Source organism: Carya illinoinensis, chromosome 15, assembly GCF_018687715.1.
Source record: "Carya illinoinensis cultivar Pawnee chromosome 15, C.illinoinensisPawnee_v1, whole genome shotgun sequence".
NCBI classification, from domain to species: Eukaryota; Viridiplantae; Streptophyta; class Magnoliopsida; order Fagales; family Juglandaceae; genus Carya; species Carya illinoinensis.
This window is the reverse complement of record NC_056766.1, coordinates 41,914,714-41,926,582: the sequence shown is the minus strand read 5'-3', so window position 1 is coordinate 41,926,582 and position 11,869 is coordinate 41,914,714. Positions and strand designations below refer to the sequence as shown.

Below are 11,869 nucleotides of genomic sequence, written 5' to 3'. Positions count from 1 at the left end.
CTCTCTGCCTACTTATAAATGGGAGGGAAAGCTACCATTATATTTCATTCCATTAATAAAGTCATCTTAAAACTCGATCGGCGCCTCTTGGCCTGAGTCTGAGGGCACAAACAGAGATCGATCGTCTTCTAAACACATTTTAAGGTACTCAAGAAGAAGAGTACCACTCTGCCACTACTTTTTGTTTATCATTTTCACTCTCAATTTTCTCAAGAAAATTATCATGAACTAATTCGTGTAGTACGTACTGTGTTAGAAAAGATGTCTCCGGCCCGGGTCTCCATGAGATTAGCTATTTTGGCAGCAAACAAATTGGTCAACTTCTTTTTGCATGTGGTAGTAGTCATTAATGTGTCAGTAGTTGCAATGTATCGATATTTGAAAAGTTCAGTGTATTATATTTTCTCTTTCCATGCATGTACGCTTGATCTCTGATCACCTTGTTCCCGCGTACATATTTCAATAGCTCGTTAGTGATCATCTTGTATGCATGTAGTAATTTATTTGTTTCGCAGAGGATGTGGAAGTTGAAGATAGCCGAAGGAGGTCCAGGATTGGCGAGCCTCAACAATTTCGTTGGACGACAACATTGGGAATTCGACCCTGATGCCGGCACACCTGAAGAACGTGCTGAAGTTGAAAGGGTCCGCGAGGAGTTTAAGAGGAATCGGCTTCGGACGAAGCAAAGTGCTGATCTTTTGATGAGGATGCAGGTTCCAGATCTCTCTCTCTCTCTCTCTCTCTCTCTCTCTCTCTCATATATCAACCAGCAAAAATATATTTTGCAGAAGATAGATATTATCTTTTTTTTAGTTCCTTTTCTCGGTGCAACGTTTACAGGAATCAACTCTGTAAACTGGGTTCCTAAGGTTCAGTTCTGATCATGCTTATATATGGACAACTTCATGATCAATTTTACTTGGGCATGAGAACATTGCATAAAAAGAGAGAGATAGCTTGAAGTATGTATGTATATATTTTGATTTATAGGATGTTTTCGCAAAGAAATTAAGGTTCATCCAACAATAGAATTAGTGGTTTATTCCTCAGAGATTTAAATATGCTTCAATATTTTCTATGTAGTTCTTGCCGTCCATTTTAATTTCCGTCGTTGAGGTACATCAAGTAAAACTTGAAGTTAAGAAAACAATTTAACGAAAAAAACCGGCCCAGTTTCCATTGAATGATTGCATTTGAAGTTTGAACATTAGAAATTGCAATCATTTAAAGTAGAAAAAAATTACAAGATAGAGTTTGTTAAGAAAACACTTCCGACTATTGGATGATTTCCATAGAAAAATTTTGTCCTAATATTTCTTTGATCTGCTTTTGGACTAAGTGAAAATGCAGCAGCAACTTAAAAGTATATATGCGTATAACTTTCAAATCCCAGATTTCCGTTGGCTCTTGGCCTTTTTATTTTTTCTTATCTACTTTGGAAAAAAAAATCAATCGCGGTAATTGCAATGAATAAAGATATTCATGCATTTATAATACAACTCATTTTACAATCAATTAATGTAATAATGTCACTAAATGAAAAATACTAATATTTTAAAACTGAATTTCAAATTTTACATGTACAATTAATCATCCGGCCTCTATTTAAAATAGTGTTATAAAATATTTTTTTTTAAAAAATTGTATGTTTATCGATTTAAATGAGAAATGCTATATCCACAAAGAGATCTAAAAAAATCTATAAATTGATGTAATTTCATATGATAGAATATCAAATCTACTTTACATGAAAAGTAACCTTCTAATTATCTGATATACTATATCAAGTTACGTTAATTTGTGAGTTTACTTTTAAAAGATTTTTTATTGATCATAGGCCTAGCTCATATATGTTAAGCACCACCCAAAAATCCTTCAAAAATATCTTAGGATCATATTGTTCATGTACTTCGTGGTTGAATCTAGAAAAATTTAATTGAGGGCTTTGGAATTAGTTTTCACTAGCTAGGGTATTTATCTCACTAATTGATATGAAAACCTCACAGCTTAGGAAAGAGAAACCATCATGTGGGCCAATTCCACCAGTCCAAGTGAAAGAAACTGAGGTGATTACAGAGGAAGCAATCATCACAACATTGAGAAGAGCCCTAACCTTCTATTCATCCATTCAAGCCCATGATGGCCATTGGCCTGCTGAATCTGCTGGCCCCTTGTTTTTCCTCCAACCCTTTGTATGTATTTTTTGCACCATTCTTTTATATATATATACATACTTTTTTAACTTATATCACCCCTCAATGGTACAATTTATTGCATAGCATTAAGACTAATGCTCTACCAATGAACTAATTCTGACATAATTTCATATTTTTAAAATATGCAGGTAATGGCATTATACATTACTGGAGCTCTGAATACCATTTTTTCTCCAGCACACCAGAAAGAAATTATTCGATACTTGTATAATCATCAGGTATAATTTTGTTGGTTTTTAAATACAAAACGTAAGTTTCTTTTTAAATAACCCATTATTCAGGCAGCCAAAAATGCCCCCAAAAACTAAAACTAGGCTAAATTTAACCTATGTACAAAAAAATTCACATATGATCAATATGTAAATATGTATATTGACTATTTATTTGTTGGACAGAATGAAGATGGAGGTTGGGGCTTCCACATTGAGGGTCATAGCACAATGTTTGGTTCAGCTTTAAGCTATATTGCCTTGAGGATACTTGGAGAGGGACCTGAACATGGTGAAGATAAGGCTATGGCCAGAGGACGGAAATGGATCCTTGATCATGGTGGTTTAGTGGCAATTCCATCTTGGGGAAAGTTTTGGGTCACGGTAAGTATAACTGGTTGAAATATGAACTATATTTTCATTTTAGTTGCCAAGAATTCATGGTAATATTACATGTCTATGCAACGAAAAAAAAATATAAAATAGCATATTCTAGTGTCCAACTAGAAGTATCTTCATATTGAAGTGTATATACCTGAGTTTGAGAGGTTAGATTGTAGCCCAAAAGTCCATTTGCCTTACAAAATGATGAAAGCATTTTACTCAACCCTATATAATCTTTACTATATTGTGAAAACTTAGAGGCTTCCTAACATGGATAGGTACTGGGATTATATGAGTGGTCTGGTTGCAATCCATTGCCCCCAGAGTTTTGGCTTCTTCCACAAATCTCTCCAATTCATCCAGGTTCTTTCCTTTCACACCTTTTTGTGGAAAAGCACAATTTGTAATTTATATGAGATGCAGGCAAAATGCAATGATATTGTCTAATACTTGAGGTTGTTATTTATATGAGATACAGGCAAAATGTTGTGCTATTGCCGCTTGGTTTATATGCCAATGTCTTATTTATATGGAAAAAGGTTTGTTGGTCCAATCACTGAGTTGATTCAATCACTAAGGCAAGAGTTGTACAATGAGCCCTACCATCAAATTAATTGGAACAAAGCCCGGAATACAGTTGCAAATGTTGGTTAAATCCTTAGTCTCTATATCTTTCATTTGCTTTTCATGTCATAAACCTCCATCTTAGATCCCACTTAAGAAAATATAAAGATTTCTGACGAAATAATGTATACATGAAACTTACACAATTTGCTAATTTAGGAGGATCTCTATTATCCACATCCTCTTATACAAGATATGCTATGGGGATTTCTTCACCATGTAGTAGAACCTCTTCTGACCCGCTGGCCCTTTTCATTGTTGAGAGACAAGGCACTTAAAGCTGCAATTGATCATGTTCATTATGAGGACAAAAACACCAGATACATTTGCATTGGAAGCGTGGAAAAGGTTATCACTAATTAGTGTTTCAACTACAATGAAAAGTAATCATATAGATCATACCAGTTGATGTGTGCTTTATGAACTAATTTGTCAAGGTCATTTGTACTATAGGTGTTATGTTTGATTGCCTGTTGGGCTGAAGATCCGAATGGGGAGGCATACAAGCTTCATCTAGCTAGAATTCCTGACAACTATTGGGTTGCTGAAGATGGGTTAAAAATTCAGGTGATGTGAGCATGTTGGTGCAAATTACATATACCTAAAGCATGCACTAAAGCCTAAAGAATTGAGATTTTTTTATCCATTTGAAATCTTATCTTTTATCTAGAAATGTACCAATGATTCCCAACGTATGTCGTGTAGAGTTTCGGCAGTCAGATGTGGGATGCGGGTTTCGCAATCCAAGCGATTCTCTCATGTAATTTGAATGAAGAGTATGGACCAACACTGCATAAATCACACGACTTTGTGAAAGCTTCACAGGTCATAATAAATGTCAAATGCTCCTTGCAAGGTTTGATGGTAGATAATGCTTGAACATAATCATGATATTTGGCTTTAACAAAATTGTGTCGTTTTCTAGGTTCAAGAAAACCCTTCTGGTGACTTCAAATCTATGTACCGACACATAAGTAAAGGAGCATGGACATTCTCAACGCAGGATCATGGTTGGCAAGTCTCTGACTGCACAGCAGAAGGGTTGAAGGTAATGCCTCACCTCTACTGAAATATGTGCATTCCAAAATCAAAAATTCACAAGGTTTGTTTAAAGGAAAAAAAAAGTTTAGCAAAACATTTGCTTTTGTAGGTTGCTCTGTTGTTCTCACAAATGTCACCGGACTTAGTTGGGGAAAAGATAGAGACAAGGCGATTTTATGATGCTGTTAATGTCCTTCTCTCTCTACAAGTAAGGATTCAACAATACATATTCCGTTTTTGAATTAGTTAACAAAGAACATAACTTGTTTCTAGTCAGATTGTCCAATTCACTTCTTTCATTTATTATATTGCTTGACCTAAGTAATTGATCTTCTATTTGCCAATGCAGAGTAGAAATGGTGGTTTCCCAGCTTGGGAGCCTCAAAGAGCATTTGGTTGGTTGGAGGTAACTTATCCAACAAGCCAATTGATTTGGTCTGGTCGTTTCAACCCAATACTCACTACTATAAAATTTGTATCTATTTGCAGAAGTTCAACCCCACAGAGTTTTTTGAAGATACTCTTATTGAGCGAGAGTAAGATATCTTCACAATCAAAACAATTGCCATAGAATTGGTCATACTTTGCTTCCTAATAGCAAAATTGTGTCACCTTATAATAGGTATGTAGAGTGCACTTCATCAGCAGTTCAAGGGTTGGTGCTCTTTCAGAAATTCTATCCCAAACACCGTAGAATAGAGATAGACAACACCATTTTTAGGGCAATTCAATACATTGAAGATGTACAAGAATCTGATGGATCGTGGTACTATGCTTTTTCCATATTACATTCTTGAACATGGAAAAAAAAACAAAAAAAAAAAAAACTACTCTACTTATTTCTGCAGATTGTACTTTTTTTTAAAAAAAATTTCTTTTGGCTGATGTTCTTGTAATTAAAGGAGAAAACATAAGAATATATAAGTAAGTTTAGCACTAATACAGGTATGGACATTGGGGAATTTGCTACACATACGGTACATGGTTTGCTGTAGGGGGACTGGCAGCCTTTGGCAGAAACTATAAAAATTGTCATGCATTGCGCAAAGCTTGTGAATTTTTACTATCAAAGCAGCTACCCAATGGTGGATGGGGAGAGAGTTACCTTTCAAGTCAAAATAAGGTATATATGCAATTGGTTTTCCGATTTGAATTTCAATTACTAAAATACTAGAGAAAAGAAAAAAGAAAACGAGGGTGAAATGAAAAGGGACAACTAAAGTAACTTGCTCTTTGAAACAGGTGTGGACAAATATTGAAGGAAATCGTGCAAATTTGGTCCAAACTGCATGGGCTGTGTTATCCCTCATTGAAGCTGGGCAGGTTCTCCATCCATCATTTTCTCTTTAGTTGTTCTGTATATTAGCATTAGCGCATTACATCATGAAAATTACTCAGGTCACCATGGGTATAGAAATGGTTTAAAAACTCAAGAATCTAGCAAACAATGCATGCAATGGAATATATTAAATAATATAATGCATGTTAAAACAGGAAATATACACATAGATATCATTTTGGAGATTAAAAAATGAATATAACCCAAGTTGAGTTGGAACAATATATGCATATGAATAGAAAAGCTAGGACTTAAAACAATTTTACAGGGATGAAAGTTGGCAATTGCTTTATTAGGAAGCATCAATAAGCTTGTTTTGAATGTTTCTGTAAATTATTAGGCCGAGATAGACCCAACACCAATCCATCGTGGGGTAAGGTTGTTGATCAATTCACAAATGGAAGATGGTGACTTCCCTCAACAGGTAATTCTTGCTTATTCAGAATCCAACACTTTCAGTTAATTTTTGTGTTCATCTTAGTTTTGTGTTTTTCTTTTTCTTCTTCTTTTTCCTCTCTTCTCTTCTTTTCTAATAACATCTGTCTATATACCAAATTATAATTCCAAAGATAACTTAATTAATGGTTATTGGCATCAGGAAATCACCGGAGTATTTATGAGGAACTGTACATTAAACTACTCATCGTACAGAAACATATTCCCCATATGGGCTCTTGGAGAATATCGGAAGCGAGTTCTGTTGGCATAATATCCAAATGCTTAAGCAAGTAAAAGATAACACGTTAAAGTAATTTTCTAGTCCAAATAAGCTTGAGAAATTAATAGAATAGTATGTTCAACAATGTATAGATTGATCGATCAATCATTCTTGTGCCTGAAAAAGGGTATACGCAATTCTCAAGCAGTTTGCAAGATGTAATACGTGTGTAATGGTGTAGTTTCTTAGTGTAAGCATAATATATATGGAATGATTTTCAATGTATACTTCCTTTGTGAGAAACATGACTATATATCACCAATTAATGGATAATATTTATATAAGTCTTCTATTTTTTTCTTTTAATTCCTTTTGAGGGAGTGTTTGTAAATTTTTCACATCAAATACGCTTTACAAAATCTCCATGAGTTTTAGGCTTATCTTGAGAAACTTTCCAGCGTATCAAGATATTGTGATATATAGAGAGAATCAACCTTTGATCTCATCTATATTAACCCGCTTTTTTTTTTTTTTCTTTAGGGTTGGTTTGGTTATACAAAACCAAACTATTTCATCTTATTTTATATAATTATTAGAACTTTTCTAAACTTCCACATAAAATATAATAAAAAATTCATTTTTTTTTAAATCTTAAAACAAAAATAAAAGTAAAAAATTATATTCTATCAATATTTTATCTAATTTTTAACTTATATCTCATATCATTTCATTCCATCTCATCTGTATAACCAAACGAGGCCTTAAGAAAAATATAGCGCTCCAATTTCTTTTCTCATTTTTATCCAAGTATAAGTTTTTTCCCACTCAAAACAATCTTTAAGACATGTTAATCTTTACTCTATTAATCCAAAACAAGAATCTCCTTAAGTTTTTTCCCTTTGCCATATATTAGAATCTAAACTTTGTTCATTTGGCCAAATTAGAATTGTGTTCATTGGTCCTTTGCCATATTAGTCATTCCATCTACTTAGAGCACTGGCATTAGCTTCGCCAAATGCCAATGAAGTCTATTATTTGATGAATTTTGCGCTAAAACTCCAACATTGGACTTGCCAAAAGGATGTCTTCAAAACTTTGAGCTACAGTAAATTACTCTCAAAAGTGATACACTGTAAAAGGACCAAATCAATATTTTATTCAATTAAAGTCCCATCCAATTACCCCTCTCTCTTTCCCTCCTATTGGCTATTAAATGGATTGTATTGATCTCTCCTGGGATTGTCTTTCTCTCATTTCAGCAGTATTTGTCATACCCTATTGGAATTATCTCATGCAGCCACTCATGCAACCCCTCACGTTCCACCTCCCATTCACTCTGACAAATTGGTTACAAAAGAGCTAGACACAAATAACAGAAGCATATTCCACCACATTCCATTATTTTGGTGGTGGCTCTCCTGTAACAAATTTGTCAGAGTGAATGGGAGGTGGAACGTGAGTGGCTGCATGAGATAATTCCAATACCCTCCCTCAAGATGGAAAGTAAACATTGATTACTCTCATCTTGGACAGGAGTAGAGTAAACGCAGAGGATTGCAACGGCTTAGTGAGTAGGTCTGCAACTTGAGAATGTGAGGGCATATGAACTGTTCGGACCTATCCCTCAGTCACTTTGTCTCGAACTAGATGGCAATCTAGTTTAATGTGTTTCGTCCGTTCATGAAAAAATGGACTTGCAACTATGTGAAGGGCTGCTAAATTGTCGCATACCAGTGTGGTAGATCCATAAATATTAACATGCAAATTGGCAAGAAGGTAACATAGCCAAGTCAGCTCGCATACCACAGATGCCATCGACCTGTACTCAAATTCCGCAGACAATCTAGAGACGGTAGTTTGTTTTTTTGATTTCCATGAAACCAGGGATTTTCATATGAATACATAGAATCTGATAATTGACCGTCTTGTATCTGGGCAATCCGCCCAACTTGTGTCTGAATAAGCTGTGAGATTTAGTTGTGAATCAATGGGAAAAAATAGTCCCTGACCTAGTGTCCGTTTCAGTTATCGTAGAACTTTGAGAATTGCATTGTAGTGAGGAACTGAGGATTCCTCGGTGTCTCTATAAACTGACTTAATAAGTGCACACTATGAGTGAGATCTGGTCTTATGTGTGTGAGATATAGAAGTTTGCCGACAAGTTGATGATACAGTGTAGGATCATTGAATATGTCACTCTCGTCCCTTCTGAGTTTGAGATTTGGCTCCATGGGCAACAGAGATGGCTTGGAGGCTAGCATATCTGTTTCAGCCAGTATGTCAAGCGCTTATTTGCGTTGGCATAGTTGAATTCCTTTATTTGTACGACCAACTTCCATCCCAAGAAAGTATTTAAGACTCCCAAGGTCTTTGATTATGAATTTAGACTCCAAAAACTTTTTCACCGTGGCATTTGATGATGCAACAGAACGCAATAAGACGATGTCGTCTACGTAGACCAATAATACCGTAAATGAAGTGGAGGTTATCATGGTGAATATGCTGTAATCGGCCTTGGATTGTACAAAGCCAAATTCAACAAGAGAGGCAATAAGCTTTGCTTTCCATTGTCGTGAAGCTTGTCGTAAACCATAGATACTTATCTTCATTCGACAGACTTTGTTTGTCTTGGCAGCAGGATGTCTAGGGGGGTCGCATGTAGATTTCTTCGTCAAGCTTGCCGTAGAGGAAGGTGTTGTTTACGTCGAGTTGTTGGAGCTCCCATCCTTTGCTGGCTGCGATGGCAAGGAGACACCAAATGGAGACAATATTTGCAACTGGCGAGAAAGTATCATGGAAATCAATACCCTCGTGCTGTGTGAAGCCCTTCCGACCAATCAAGCTTTGGCTCTTTCAATGGTTCCGTTGGCCCAAAACTTGTGTTTGAGTATCCATTTACAGTCAATTGCTTTCTTGGCAGGAGATAATTCCACAATAGACCATATCTCATTGAGCTCAAGAGCAGTAAGTTTTAGCTTCATTACCCCACACCAAACAGGTTCTTTGATGGCTTGGGTATAAGAGTTTGGTTCAGTTTGGGAAGAAATAGAGGCTGTGAAAGCTTTGAATTGAAGAGAAAGTAATGATAAGAAATGAAGTTAGACAGAGGAAAACGAACCTGTGAATGCTGAGAGGAGCCTATCAACTGAGATGAGGACTGAGTCAAGTCGGATGCAGTGATGTGAGGGCAATGAAAATCACGTAGGTAAGCTGGTGCATGTCTGGTTTGAGTTGAGCTTTGTGGAGTTGGGTTGGTGGGGTTTGAGTTAGTAGGTGGGCTTGGGTTATTGGGTGAGTTTGAGTTATTGGATATATGTATGTCAAAGTGAATAGGCTGTGTAGAGGCAGAAAGTGGTGTAGTATGAGAGGGAGAGGGCTAGACGTAAGGGGGAATAGGTTGGTTGGAGTTTGTATCTATGTGGAGGGGTTGTGAATTAAGAAGAATGGCTTGAGTGGGATTAGATGTGGTAGGAATGGTTTTGAGAGGAAAGGTATCCTCATGAAAAACGACATCACGAGAAGTGAAAATCTGATGGGTGTTTAAATCAAAGAGTTTGTAGCCTTCTATGCCATGGGGGTAGCCTAAGAATAAACATTGGTGGGCACAAGGATAAAACTTAGACCGAGTTTGGGAAAAAGTTGAAGCAAAACATAGGGACCCGAAAATACGTAGGTGAAAGTAGGAGGGTTTTTTGTTGTATAAAACCTCAAAAGGTGATTTGTAGTTGAGAATGGGAGTTGGGGTTCGGTTAATCAAATAAGTTGATGTTAAGACAAAATCATTCCAATATTTTGTAGGAAGATGGAACTGAAATTTTAGTGCTCTTGCGACATTTAAAATATGTTTATGTTTTCTTTCAACTAAAGTGTTTTGTTAGGGTGTGGCTATACAAGTGAGTTGATGAATGATGCCTTTTGGGTGATAAAAATTTGGCATAGAAAACTCGGGGCCATTATCAATTCGGATTACCTTAATTTTGGAAACAAATTGGTTGTTAATGAGAGAACAAAAATTTTGGAGACAGGGGCGTGCTTCAGCTTTGGATTTTAAAAGATAGAGCCAAGTACATCTAGTAAATTGATCAACTATAGTTAAAAAGTACTTGGAGCCATCGTATGCTTAAATAGAATTGGGAACCCATATATCAACTGAGATAAGATCAAAAGGGTTCATGACATTGTTTTCTGATTGTGGAAAGGTAGTCTATGCTATTTGGCAAGTGGACATATATTACATGGACTAGCTTTAGTCGAAAAATGAACATCACTTTTACCAATATCATTTAAAATAGTTTTTTGTCATGGAGCTGTGTTCAAGTCGAAAATGCCACAAAGTAAATTCATCATATTTTGTAGTAACAACAGTGTTGACACTTTTAGAATGAAATAAAGTAAAAAAAAAAGTTGTGAAGAGCAATGGGAGGAGGTGGTTCAAGCTGTAAATAGTATAATCCATCATGCATCTCACCCTTCCCAGTCGTCATCAAAGTTGAAAGGTCCTGTATATAGCATAAATTGGAGAACAAAAGTAAGCAACAATTGGAATTTGTAGTTAAAGACTTGGCGGAAACAAGGTTAAAGGAAAATGCTGGAACACATAATACATGTTTGAAAATCAAACGAGGAGAAAAATGCATGTCACCGAGATGAGTGGCAATTGTGGTTGTACCATTGGGAAGTTTGACTAAGTGACTAACACGAGTGATATTGTGTGTAAAAAAATTAGAGCTGTAAACCATGTGGTCTGTTGCCCCAGTGTTGAGAATCCACTGTGGAGATGGGGTGCTTGTGTGTTGTGTGTTAAGAAACAGGAATTATTACCAAACATGGTGGGGGAGTGGAGAAGCTGCGCCTGGTTTGCAGCTTGTGTTGTCAATGGTGGAGGATGAAGATGGTTGGAGTAAGGCAAGAAGCTTGTTATACTGTTCTTGAGTAATAGGCAAGTTATTATGATTTTGCTCATTCTCAAGAGAAACAATATTAGCAATGGATTTGGATTTGAGGCCATTTTTGTGGCTTGAAGGATAACCATTCAATCGATAACATTTATCTTTGGTATGGCCTGGTATATGGCAGTGGGACCAAACTGGAAGGTTGGGATTAGCTTTGAAATAGCGCTCAAGGAAAAGTCTTGAAATGTTGCAATGAGAGCAATATAAACGTTCCTTGCATGAGGATGATGAAAGCCTTGGATCTGGTCCTCGTGTGGCCATTGTAGCTGGTGCTAGCGTTGGTGCATAATGGAGTTGCCGACGTCTCTCTTCTTGTTGAATGAGAGAGAAAACACGATTTAATGATGGAAGTGGATCAGACAAAGGTGTTTGAGCACGGATAGCATCATAGGAATCCAGCAGTCCCATTAAGAACTACATGACCTTGTGACAGTGATGATATTCCA

At 36.3% G+C, this 11,869-nt stretch overlaps 1 protein-coding gene across 4 annotated transcripts; it reads left to right on the top strand.

The window, feature by feature from the left end:
* On the top strand, positions 1 to 6,756 carry LOC122296517 (lupeol synthase-like). 4 transcript variants are annotated; one of them, XM_043106286.1, is made up of 19 exons: positions 1 to 144; positions 516 to 713; positions 2,007 to 2,192; positions 2,345 to 2,434; positions 2,612 to 2,809; positions 3,088 to 3,172; positions 3,288 to 3,454; positions 3,593 to 3,781; positions 3,887 to 4,000; positions 4,139 to 4,258; positions 4,359 to 4,481; positions 4,584 to 4,682; positions 4,824 to 4,880; positions 4,964 to 5,010; positions 5,097 to 5,129; positions 5,420 to 5,597; positions 5,717 to 5,797; positions 6,154 to 6,237; positions 6,412 to 6,756. In XM_043106286.1, exons 2-19 carry the CDS (start codon positions 519 to 521, stop codon positions 6,520 to 6,522), a joined length of 2,157 nt encoding a protein of 718 aa, XP_042962220.1. In that variant the 5' UTR covers positions 1 to 144; positions 516 to 518; the 3' UTR covers positions 6,523 to 6,756. The 4 variants fall into 4 exon arrangements, 3 of the variants coding, with proteins under 3 accessions (XP_042962220.1, XP_042962218.1, XP_042962221.1); XM_043106284.1 differs by having other exon boundaries at positions 5,097 to 5,240; XM_043106287.1 differs by lacking the exon at positions 5,097 to 5,129.
* Positions 6,757 to 11,869: the final 5,113 nt, after the last annotated feature.